A 13,404-nucleotide genomic window follows, 5' to 3' on the forward strand; every position below is an offset into this window, starting at 1 on the left:
AGCAGGTTGTTAAACAGAAATGACTTACTCTTTTCAAATGGACTTCATTGAGAGAAGTTTTGCTTGTACAGAATTTTGTTTAATTATGTAGAACGTTGTGGTTGCGATTATCTCTATCTACATCAAGTAGCAGAAGACAAGAATTCAAAGTAGGGTTGTGGTTGTTAGATTTTAGGAGCATCAGCGACTAAGGCCATATTGCTCTGTGTATATTGTCCATAAATTGTGTTGTTTTGTGGTCGATTTTCTGTTTGTTGGACAAAACACCGAAGTTTCCAGGAGAAAAATCCATGCAACTTAAAAAAACTGCAGATACAGTTGGTGGCAGGTTTAGGGTTTTGGATTGGAAAGCTTATTTATTTATTTTCGTCTTGTTAATCATCGTGGTGAGGTGGCGTGATTAAAAAGAGGAAAATGAACCTGTAGCAGGGAGACAGTGATTTTAACTCGCAATGGATTTTACGATATATTTGCTCCCTATCAAAAGGTGGTGTGCCCTTTCCTTGTGGGGTCAAATCTAAAGTTTGTTTTCTGTTTATTACCTTATTATGTCTATGAGGGGTTTGTCCTATCTTTCATTAAAATAAGCCCCGCATTAACCCAGATAATTCCAAGGTCTAGGAACGTGGACCTTCCTGGTCAGATTAACTATACAAGTTTTCGATTTTCTATGGTCTAGAGTGATATAACAATGTATTTGGGTTTCTTCAATCTTATCTTTCAATCTAAAGGTCTATCTTAAATTAATCTTTCAATCTTAAATTAATAATTCAAGTTGAGTTTTGTTCTAAATAAGGAGACAGAAACAATAGCTGTAACTATAAACGCAACAAGTTTAATAGGTAAAGAAAGTAGATACACTTGTGCGATAAGGCAATGCTATGTAACTGATACAAAACTATCATTAAAAACATTACAGCAAAAGATTTTATCAGTGTGGACGTCTAGACAACTAATATCGAATTAGTCCTATTTACTTGCATTTGTTTGACTTTATTCCACTTTGAATCAATGAAGGTCGCTAATTGCCCTTTCAATTAAAGGAAGATAAGGTAGATAATTCCCTATCTTTACTCTTAAGATTTCAAGTGCTAGGTCGCTTTTAAAATAACAGTATTGTAGCCAAAAATGTTTGGAGAACTCAAGAATAGAGTCAATGAACAAGTAAATACAGCTTTGTCTTTTAAGTTTCATTCGTTAAGATTTTTGATATAATTTAGATATAGAGTTTCATGTTTTAAGTTTTGTTTGTTAAGATTGTTATGATGTTTAATACAGGGTGTCTCAAAAATATTGGTACAAACGTTTTTGGGGAAGTAGGTAACATCTAAAGGAATGTGAATTGCATAGGAACCCATAACTGAAATGCCATGGGAAAGTAGAAGCAGAGGCACAAGAAGCAGAAATGACACAAGACAGTAATTAGTGGCAAACATTTATTTGACATAATATTAACAATGGAGTATGAGATGGATGCATTTCATGATGTTACAACAGATGCTCCAAGATTCCACCATGAGACGCGATGCATGCATGACACCGACGCAGCATGGATTGATGGACACAGTTGAACACACCTGGAGTTTCTTTGACAGTAGCAGCAGTGCAGACGAGTATCGACACGAGATCCATTTCCTTCTCCACAGGCAATTCATACACAATGATTTGATGGCCCCCACAGAAAGAAATCAAGGCACGATAATTCAGGTGAGCATGGGGCCAGGCAACGGGTCCACCACAGTCAATCCATCGATGCCCAAAACTCCTGTTCATGAACACACCTTCCATAATGGACAGGTGCCCCGTCATGTTGAAACCAAACGTTGCATCTCACATTTGCTGGAACATCATCAAGTAACCCTGGTGGAACTTGTTCAAGAAAGATCCGATATTTAGCAGAGTTCATGCAGGATGGTAACAGGAATGGGCCGACTAAGCAGTCACCGTACCTACCGATACATTTATTGCGAAGCGATGTTGTGCCGAGGGTGCACACCATGTGGGCCCTCTGCTAATCCATATACTAGGTGCACATCTGCCAGCTCAAAGTTTATATATCGATGCATCCTCTTCGTGCCGCGACTACTGCTAAAATGAGTAAACCAGAAATTTTCCCTCTCGCAAACTGATGAACAGTGCCGTGTACCGATTTACGGTGATGTTTCCGGTTACGGATTCCTATGCGATTCACATTCCTTTACATGTTACCTACTTCCACTAAGCGTTTGTACCAATATTTTTGAAACACCCTGTATACTTTTAAATATAGGCAGGCCGAAAGAAAGGGAGATTGGTATATAACCATAACTAAACACTTGGAAGATAAACTTACCCTACAGATGAAATGTCGATCTGAAGTCGTTATACTCTCCTCTTGTATTGAAGGTTCAGTGATAACTTAGAAAACTTTACTCGCAAACTAGACGCATATTTAAAGATTCACGTTTTACTATGTTAACGTTAGTTAATACTCTTTCCCGATATCATACCATACATTAGAAATGGGGGGGATTCAGCCTGAGGCTCCTAATGGCACCGCAACTTCTTCACTCATAATTATGTGTAATTATTTGATATCGTCACAGCAGATGCTTGTTTGTGAGTATTTAAGGGTACTTCATTCTTTCAAGGGCATTTGTCAAAAAGTCAATGTGTGGAACAAAAATGATGTAACATTAATTATACTTAATGGAACATTATTTGTTGTTTAGTATAATCTTTGCTCCTTCCTACTGGGAGAATCAATGTGCCACTAAAATAATATATATATTTTTTTAATTTCCAGCAACGGATACAGATTCAAGGATACACAGGTTATGGATTGTATTCAGAAAACCATTGCTGATGAATGTGGAAAGGAACTGGCAGATGTATCTATGGATTACTTTAGTATCGAGATGGATCCTTTTTCCGAGATATGCTCTGATGTCCTACACAAGTGTATTGATTAGTTCCTCTCATGTTCTTCGTATGAAATAATCTGAAAGAAATTGTAAACCCTTTTTTATTTATACGCGTTAATAAAAGAGAGGAGATTAAAAATCAATCAGTTTTAATTCACTACTTGGTAATAAAGAAGACATAAGCACACTGAAATATAAAATAAAAATAAAATTATAAATAAAAGTAAGAAGAAAAATATAATGATAATAAATAAATAAATAAAATAGAAAAAAAAAAAAGTGAATCGTCTAAGATTGGACAAATCCCGCACCCACTGGAGGCAGTGCAATACCAGTGAGAGCCAGCGATCCTCGGGTTGCCCAGGCCTGAGGGGATAAAAGTAAAAAAAAACTGGATCTATGTGATCTTCTAAGAGCTATTCAAGGTGACAATATTTTAACTTTGCAAGACACCGCTCACTGTTGAGGCTGACATTATTGAATGTGCTGGAGGCACCGTAGGAGGTGAAGCTGAAACAGGATTGGCCAACAGAAGTTTTCTTCTAGCAAATAAATCAGAAGCAAATTGGTGTAGGATTGCAAGGTGTGACGCCGATTCTACTAGATGTTTTTCATTGCCAGGTGAGGTATGCAGTCTTGTAGGAATTTCCGTAGGTCAGCATAAAGAGGGCAGTGGTAGATCGGGTGGTTCCAACCTTCCAGCCGACCGGGCTACCCGAGTGGGTAAAGTACCTGCCCGGCAACCCCAAGGTCGTGGGTTAGATTCTCGCCTCGGGTTTGGATTAAAATACTGCAAAAACCTTGGGCGGTGCAATATGGCCACAGAAGCCGATGCGCCAACAACTACCAAATCAAAAAAAAAAAAAATCCAACCTTCCAGTCGGAGGCAAAGGCAAGAATCGGTATTGCTTATTCTGAACTGATAGAGTTTGGAGTTGAAAGAGCCATGTCCAGTTATGATAAATGATGTGTAGAGGTTTGAAGAGAACCATGGGGAATTTTTCTTGTTGGCAGGAAAAGAGATGTCTGGTACAAATTATTTATGTATAGTTCTGCCTTCAGATTAGCATTAACATAGGCCCCTGATGCAAGAAAGCAAGTTTATATAGCGTCAGCAAAAAAAATGTTGTAGAAAAGATGTGGAAAAATTTGCCTTTGGCCAGTGGGTAGTTGGGTGGCGGAACAGATTTCCATCCCTTGTTGTGGAAGTTGATAGCCTAAATAAATTTAAGGCTAAGCTAGACAAATATTTCGAACGAATGGAGGGGTGAAATGGAAGTGATTTTTTTTTTTTGGCTGATGCTGCATAAGCTTGCTTAGTTGTATCATATGCCTCTACTAATGCTAATGCTAATACCACTTTAACCCTGAAATAAAAAGCTGGAAACAGTGGAACCATCTCTTCTTCCCCTCCGAAAATGTTTTGAGAGAGCTGGAAAAGTCACGGTAGCCAGTAGGAGTGGGGTTACTTTGAACAGAATTTCACAGCAGGTGGTCTGTCGACTTCCCCCCTCCCCTACCCCGAAACACTTTGAACAGATTTTGTCAGCGGGTGGTCCATTGAGCCACCCACTGCCACTAGGTGGTGCTGCCATTGAAACACTTTGAACAGAATTTCACAGCGGGTGGTCTGTCGACTTCCCCCTCCTCCCCTACCCCGAAACACTTTGAACACATTTTGTCAGAGGGTGGTCCATCGAGCCACTCCCCTGCCACTAGGTGGCGCTGCCATCGAAATACTTTGAACAGAATTTCACAGCGGATGGTCTAGCGACCCTCCCCCTCCCCTACCCCCGAAACATTTTGAACCGATTTTGTCAGCGGGTGCTCTTCCACCTTCCCTCTCCCCGTATACGCCGCCAGGTGGCGCTGCCATAGAAACACTTTTAACCTAGCTGACGAAGGGCATTATTCGGCCCTCCCCACCCCCGCACACAGATGTTGATTGTGATGACATCACCAATCACGTGAATCCTTCCCATGATAATGTTATTTTTAGGCAATAAATTAATTAATTAATTAGTGCTATTTTGAATTGTTTTTACTTTAAAGTATTCATGAACAAATCGGTGGTATTATTTGAACATAATTAAAGTAGTTTAACCTATGGTATTTTTTAAAGTATTCATGAGCAAATCAAAGATATTATTTGAAGTATTCGTGAACAAATCAATGGTATTATTTGAACATAATTAAAGTATTCATGAACAAATGAGGGGTATTATTTGAACATAAAGTACTCATGACAGATATTTTTAACCAATTGTATTTTTTAAAGTATTCATGAACAAATCAATGATATTAAGTATTCAATACTTAATATCATTGATTTGTTCATGAAATTGGCCATAGATTAATAATTTAAGTATTCATGACCAATATTTTAAACTTGTTATTTTTAGGCAATAAATTAATTAGTGCTATTCACGAACAAATCAATGGTATTATTTGAACATAAAGTATTCATGACCAATATTTTTAACATGTTCCCCAAACACAGCGTAACAAGCCTTATGACGTCATAATCCATTGGGATAATTCTTGGCATTCAAAGAGAAAGGTTTTCTTCCCCATACAGTGTATTACAAGTCTTATGACGTCATAGTCCTTTGGGGGACAACACAATTCCGATTTTAAATAGTTTATTTTTTACATTATTTTAATTTCTTTTGTAGCCAATAAAAAATAATTGCACGTTTATATCAGTGCAATAATAACTATTGTGATCGTATAAATAAGGGACCGTTTCAAACTGAGTGGACAACCATTTTTTCAAATTAATTACAGATGCATTGGTATATTTTGACAAAATGTGTTTCTTTTCTTCCCCTTTCACATAAATTATACTACACTTTGCAGTGACCATATCCAACCACAATCTTAAATCTTTATGTTGAATGAAACCCGAATTCAATGGTAATTCGTGGCAATTTTAAAAAATCCAAATATTTTGTCTCTTGATTGCGTTTGGTAATTTCCACCCACATGGTGAGTACATTTCATTGCTAAATAAATTTTCGCCGTCAAAAAATGCAACATCCTTTATAAAATAATTTCCATGAGAATTTAGAAACATTTGAATATCAATCCCCAGCTGATTTTTGAGTCATTTCCTGGTGCGATCCCCTAAAGCATTATTCGGTGGTGTATACTACTGTCCGGATTGTTTGAAAACTTTTAAAACAGTTGAGAGGTTAACCACACACATATGTCCCAAGGTTTCTACACGCTGTAGGGTGAAAGAATATCATAGTGCAGAGCGCTCTCTCTTGTGTGAGTCTTGTAATAGATATTTTCGAGGCCGCGAGTGTTTGGAAACACATAGGACAAACAATATATTTTCTCAGTTCCGTCGCTGCAGCAAATGTATACTCACCTTTTCATCAAACAAAGAGCATGTTTGCAGATCACAAGATTATTGTCCACTACTGTAAGGTTGAACACGAACCTGAACACTGTTTTGTCCTGAAACCAGAACCACCAAAGGACAAAATCTCAGTTATATACTTTGACACAGAGACTATTCTAAAGCAGGGTCAACACGTGGCTATTCTTTGTGTGGCTGTGTTTGGGAGCCAGGAACATGTCTTCTGGGGAGAAGACTGTCAGACAATTTATGAATGAATTATTTGCTGTAAAGGAAATGGTTAAGCTTGCACGTGATGGTAGGAATATTCGCACCATCGGACCAAAATATACTAATGTCAGGGTTCTAGCTCACAAGTTTAAGGGGTTCGATGGCTATTTCATCCTTGAGTATCTTTACGGCCAGGCTTATGAACCTCGTATGGTGTACGACGGTTCCAAAATCCTTGGTATTTATCATGACCAGTTGAATATTTGTTATCATGACCAGTTGAATATTGTCTTTCTCGACAGTTTTTCTTATTTGGCATTCCCACTTCGCAAATTACCTGCCATGTTTGAACTTCCAGAGGTCAGAAAAGGTTTCTTCCCCTACATATTTCAGACCGAACAGACTGGTGATTACCAAGGCCCATTTACCTGCTAAGCAGTATTTTCAACCTGACTATATGGGGAAAGAGACCCTAGATGAGTTTGAAACATGGTACAAACAGCGGACACACGAGCCCTACAATCTCAAATCTGAACTGCTTCGCTACTGCCAAGATGACTTAAGGGTCCTGAAAGGTGCCTGTGATAAGTTTTGTTCTCTTTTTTTAGAAACTACGGGTGTTGACCCTTTCCACCAGGACATTACCATTGCAGGTGTTTGCAATAGGGTATTCCTTCAAAAATTTCTTCCTCGTAACAAGATGGCCATCTTGCCACCTGCAGGTTACAAAGGAAAAAACATACAGAGTCGTAAAGCTTTAATATGGCTCACTTATTTAGAAAAAAAGTACAATGTTACAATTCAGCACGCACGCAGAGTAGGTGGAGAGGTTAAAATTGGCCCATACTTTGTGGATGGTTTGTATAAACGAATGGTGTACGAATTTAATGGATGTTATTATCACGGGTGTCCAAAATGTTATAAGCCCTACACACAACAGTCACACCAAAATATTGCAATGGGTGGTCTCTATGAAGCAACATTAGACAGAGAGGCATATTTAGAGTCACAAGGTTTTCAGGTGATCTCCATATGGGAGTGTCAGTTTGACCAATTGGTTAACACTGATATAACGCTAAAATAACATGCAGATGAGGCCATTCATTTCGAAGGTCTGACACCTAGGAGTGCCTTAAAAGGAGGAAGAACAGACTGTTATAAACTTCATCACAAGTTCGTTTTTCCTCGTGGGCACCCTAAAGTAATACTTGAAAACTTTGATTACACACCAGGGGCATACTTTGGCATTTGCCATGCCCGTGTTGTTGCTCCTGATCAGCTTCTGTTACCTGTTTTGCCCATCAATAGCAATGGTAAGCTCGTTTTTCCACTATGTGGTCAGTGTGCTAATGAATGTTTACCCCAGTGCTCTCATTCAGATCGATCATTCACAGGAACATGGTGTACAGTTGAACTTGACCTTGCAGTATCCCACGGTTACAAAGTGCTACAATTTTATGAAGTATGGCATTTTTCTGAAAAATTCGAAAATTTATTCGGGCCGTACATGGACACTTTCCTCAAGGTGAAACAAGAAGCTTCAGGCTGGCCTGAGGGTAAGAATCGGGATGAATATATTCAAGAATTTAAAAACAGAGAAGGTGTCACTTTAGTTGTAGACCAAATAAAGAAAAATCCAGCAAAGCGTTCATTAGCTAAGTTTGCCTTAATTCTCTTTGGGGAAGACTTGGTATGAGGACACTGCGTGTGAATACACAGGTTATTCCCTCTTATGAGAATCTTGTTGAATTCTTTCTGGACAACACAAAGGTTATTCACGATGCCAGACTTGTTACAGAAGAAAAAATGTCAGTGGCATCTGCTCCTGTTGTCGGAAAAGAACCGTCATACAGGAAAGGTAATGCTGTTATTGCTTCGTTTGTTGCCACCTATGGTAGGATAAAGCTTTATGAGGCTCTAGACCCTCTCCGTGAACGTGTCTTGTACTCAGACACCGACAGTGGAATATTCACTCAAAAACCGGGTGAATACTCTCCGCCAATTGGGCATTCTTTAGGAGAGCTCACTAATGAACCTGACAGTGGTGATTACATTGTCGAGTTTGTCACAACAGGCCCTAAATCATATTCCTACAGAACCCACAAGAATAAGATGGTGACAAAATGCAAGGGAATCACGCTGAACTCCTATGCTAACAAGTTGATTAACATAGAATCCATGTATGCAGCGGCTATGGGAGAACCAACAGATATTTCTGCGCCTGTCCCCTTTGCTATTCGTCGTGACACGTGGAATTGTCGCCTCTTGGAAACTTCATTAACCAAGAAATTTAGGTACACATTTACAAAACGTGTGGTAGGGGAAGACACTCGAACCTACCCTTATGGTTATTTCCGTGTGTAAAGATTTCACACCTACAACGGTATCCACACACGCATATATATATATATATATCCTCCCACTAACAACAACCAGTTTTAAAATGTTTGTACATCCGTTTACATCTATTGTCTCTGGGGGCACCCAGTCAGGGAAAACAACATTTGTATTATCCCTCATTCGTAATAGAAACCTGTTAATAACCCCACCACCCAAAATTCATCAGGCTAAAGACAATACCGAAGTAGCCGAAATTTTTATAAAAGGGTCACATCACAGGAGTCTAAGTGTGATTCTGCTAACACAAAATTTATTTTGTCAGGGTACTCAGTTTAGAACTATCAGTCTTAATGCACACTATCTGATGGTTTTCAAAAACCCACGTGACTCTCGGCAATTTTCTCATCTTGCCACACACGTTTTTCCTGGACGGTCGGGTGTACTGATTGACATTTATAAAGAAGCAACAAGTCGAGCACATTCTTATTTGCTCCTAGATTTTAAACAGAACACATCTGAGGTGCTCCGTCTGTGAAGTAATATTTTGCCAGAAGAGGCCCCCAACGTTGTTTATGTAACCATATAGCTTCTAGACTCCGAAAGCACAAAAACCTCATCAAGTTTATTTCTGAAGCCACTCCAAAACAAGCCACAGCTGTCTTAAAACACATTACGCCAGCACAAATCACATCTCTTTGTGAAATTTGTAAAAATCTCCTTTGCGGCAATATCCCTCTAAGTAGCAAACAGCATTCACATCTCTCCAAGAAAAAGAAAATCTTGAGATTATTAGGAAATAAACAGGTGCCATTCATACAAAGATGAAAACTTATTCACCAGCACAGTGGCACTTTGTTTCCCCTACTTGGTAGCATAATAGTACCATTGCTCACATCCCTCATAAGGAAATAAATACAGTGTAAACCACAGGCTATAGACAACTTGTGTTGGATAACAGTAGCATTATACGTCCATTTTTTACATTGTTTAGTTAAAAATTTCACAAAGTCCTTTTTTGGTTTGCAACCATAGCTGTCAACGTATTCGCCACATTGTTCCTGTAGAAATAAGGCAACCCAGTGCTGCCCAGGTAGATGTCAGGGATCTGTACCGACTACAAGGAGACACGGTTTTGGTAGCATCTGTGTAGGTAGTTCATCACGTGCATACACTCCCAATGGAAATTTCCGTGTGTAGACACCCATCTGTAATATCAGTTCAGTGTTCATAATCCAGAGTACCGAGCTATCCCTGGTGATCGAAAGGATGTTTTCAAACTCTGCAAACAACACCACTGTAACGTTCTCGGGTAGGTGAGCAGAAAATTTCAGTTCGATACGTATACTTCCTCGTCTATGAGTATTGATGTGTTCGCCTACGGCATTATGGTCAGGAGAGAGGTAAAATCCATACAACACATTACCTTCTAGGTATTCTTTATAGGAAATATCATTACCCACATCACGTGTCCACTTGTTCAGTGATGTGAAAAGAGAGAGGTATGATCTGGTGTAATGACCCTCTTTATAATTAGGTGTCAGAGGTTGACTTGGATGCTGAATACCATCAGCTGACACAACCAGATAACATAAATTGAAGTGGGCAAAATTGAATGGATTGCGACTGTATGAACCATTGAATGCTTCACTTGCAACTAGACCTATAACTAATCGAGAAGGAATGTCACCCAGATAGATGTTGTCTCTTGTAGAATCACTCATATCTTTAGGAATCGAGTAATAGCTGACTTGCACCCTGTTTATGGGGTAGTGAATAGGATTTTTTTCAAGTGCAATCAAGTAGACTAACAGAACTTTAGGATTTAATCTTACTTTGTGCACGAAGAGGGTTGCTTCCTGAATATGAACTCTGCATTTCATGTCTGTGGTGACGGCCAATAAACAGAATTCAGGGTTACTTCGCACTAGACGAATACGTAGTGACACATTATTAACAATATATCTTGCCTGGTGACACAAATCCAGATGTAGGCGCCCTAGAAGTTCCACACTCCTTGATTTTGCAATTGAATCCTGCCGTTTACGCATCCCACATTCTGTCTTGGTGAACATTTCACTGACATCCGCAACGTCATCTTTCACGTACAGTTCTGTTGTTAATTGGGTACATTTGGCACCGCGATCGTAATTCAGAAGTTTTTCCAAATATGCCCTGTAGGGATAAGTATCTGCTGATGCATTGATTAATTTATCTTGTTAAAACAGATCGACCTGACTGAAAAGGGAATGAAAAAAATTGTTCACCACACTCACAGATATGGCATCTATCTCTTTCCCGTCACTATGTGTAACACGAACTTTCAGAGGTAAAAATGTTTTTCCAAAATCTAAATATTCTTCGGAAGTACCGGGAATAAAAAATTCGATGGGGCCTCCACTATCCACACTGCCTAGTGGTTGAAAAGTCACATAAGATGAACGTTCGATAGATAGGTTAATAGCCGGTTTTTGAAATAGGTCTAGTTCTGACATCATAAGCTCCATGTTTAAAAAATATCTCTGCGCTTCCTCTTCTTCCCTCTTCCTTTCTGGTTCAGAACTTTGTTTGAAATGGACCGACCGACTTCCGATGCTCTGCTTATAAAGGATCGTTTGAGGGGCACCCTCTCCAAAACATCACCAATCACGTTTTGACCTGCTCTTAAAACATGCTTGCCGACAAAACGGGCAGCGGGTTTCAAAAGTGGTGTTAGAAAAGAGAATGCTGAACGAAAAATGCTACCAAGTCCGTACCCACGCTGCAAAGGTTGTCCGGCAAATGCATTACCACCTCCTGCTTGTACCATGTAGTAATCAATGTATTCACTCATCTTTGCGAAAATGCAGCTTCACTAAAGTCTTCCCACTTCTGAACTCTAGAAACTGTCCACTGTCTGTTCAAATACTGATGGACACGGTGTGAAATCTGTGTCTCAAAAGGGGGTAATAGTCTGGGTTTTCGTATATAAATGTGTTCTGTTCAATACAGGGAACAACACGTAACAATGGAGCACACGTATCACCTACAATCTGGTCCTGAATCAGGTTGGAGTAAACAAAATACGCTGAGACACCCCGTTTTATATCTGCAGGGTACTTCTCGCTGACAACTCCACTCAATTTAGTGCCAATCTGGTGAAAGCCAAGCATAAGACCTAAACCTGGGGAATCTTGTGGAAACACTAATGAAAAGTTTTCTGGTATATGTAAAGTCAGGGTATCGTCTGAATTAACATTTCCACTTAAACTCGGGCAAACCCTCAACATTGCATCAAGAATACTAGAGATTGATTTATAGTTTCCGTGTGGAAGCACACACATCTGGTAACTGCCACCAGTAACAAGAGTAAAAACAACATCTCTTGCACTTGGAGCAAAAGAAATTTGACCTTTGATAGGTAATACACTCTCACCTACAGATGTATCTGTAAATACACGGCAGCCTTTCCCCCGTACACCTGCTTTTTGAAGTCCAAATAATTTTACTAGTTTCTCGGGCAGTTGTATTTTACCTTTTCCATGCACATTCACTGAAAATTGATATTTTGCAACAGTCTTTGTGTGTACTGTAAATGAAATAAGGGGATGAACACTGTTCAACTCATCTAAAAGTTGTTGATAATCTTTATACTTTAAAGAAAGCACAAGTAAAATTTGTTCAGAGTCATAATCATCGCGAAGTACATGAAATACATCGTATCCTTTTGTGATATTGTTCCACACTCCTGGTAGATGGATTTCAGAAAGTGCCACCACCCACTTCCCACTCAGATTAATTTCCCGGGGTAATTGAACTTTGAAACGTGATTGGGTGTTATCGGGATACATGTCCATACTTGCATTACTTGGTAGGGTTAGGTAAAACATCTTTGCTTCGTACCCAAGAATTGTAGGATGCAGGGTATCCAAGCCACTTCACAAGTAACTGTCTCTGGCCACGCACTGTACGCTTCCCAAGTACTTTTTCAATGAGATACACGTTTTCAGATACCTCGTTATCAAAACTGACTCTCTGTAGCTGATGTTCATAAAATGTCCCTTCTATCACCTCACCATCTCTCCCTTCAACCTTATATACTACAGGATGCCTTTTGATTACCTGAGCTATGAAAAACACCTCCTCAGACCAATTCCCGCTGAACGCTTTTCGAAAATTATGGCTATCATCACTAAGAACAACGTGGTCACCGATTTTAAACTTGGGTTCCGAAACTTTTGGATGGGGGTCTATATAATTTAGCATAAACTGCTTCTTCATTATGCATGGTGACATCTGCAGGGGCCATACCAATAGATCTGTGTACAGTTTCATTATAAGTTTTCACTAATTTTTGCAGCACATGAATATATTTATCATTTTTTTAATATGTAACCCATTTATAAATGTTTTCTTTTAATGTTCGAATAAATCTTTCTGCCATAGAAGCTTTCTTTTCACTTCTAGTGGTGTAAAAGTGGATATTTTTAGATTTGAATAATGCACGCACTTGTTTATTAGTAAATTTCTTTCCTTGGTCACTATTAATATTAAATGGTACTTCTTCTTTAAAAATAGATTTGAAAGCTTTAACTACTTCTTGTGAAT

The 13,404-nt window shown here is 39.0% G+C and overlaps 2 protein-coding genes across 2 annotated transcripts; both read right to left on the reverse strand.

Annotated features, from left to right (window-relative positions):
• Positions 1–9,917: 9,917 nt before the first annotated feature.
• Positions 9,918–10,892, reverse strand: LOC150075602 (uncharacterized protein F54H12.2-like). The gene has a single exon (XM_090388576.1). It carries the CDS (start codon positions 10,890–10,892, stop codon positions 9,918–9,920), a length of 975 nt encoding a protein of 324 aa, XP_090244702.1.
• A 1,768-nt stretch (positions 10,893–12,660) lies between these two features.
• On the reverse strand, positions 12,661–13,077 carry LOC150075603 (uncharacterized). The gene has a single exon (XM_090388577.1). It carries the CDS (start codon positions 13,075–13,077, stop codon positions 12,661–12,663), a length of 417 nt encoding a protein of 138 aa, XP_090244703.1.
• Positions 13,078–13,404: the final 327 nt, after the last annotated feature.

Source organism: Mastigoproctus giganteus, chromosome 14 (assembly GCF_048544385.1).
Source record: "Mastigoproctus giganteus isolate SK-2022 chromosome 14, ASM4854438v1, whole genome shotgun sequence".
NCBI lineage: Eukaryota > Metazoa > Arthropoda > Arachnida > Uropygi > Thelyphonidae > Mastigoproctus > Mastigoproctus giganteus.

What these genes read in the sequence shown, in the direction of transcription:
- LOC150075602 (XM_090388576.1), bottom strand. Translation starts at nt 10,892, where the DNA reads ATGTTCACCAAGACAGAATGTGGGATGCGTAAACGGCAGGATTCAATT.
- LOC150075603 (XM_090388577.1), bottom strand. Translation starts at nt 13,077, where the DNA reads ATGAAGAAGCAGTTTATGCTAAATTATATAGACCCCCATCCAAAAGTT.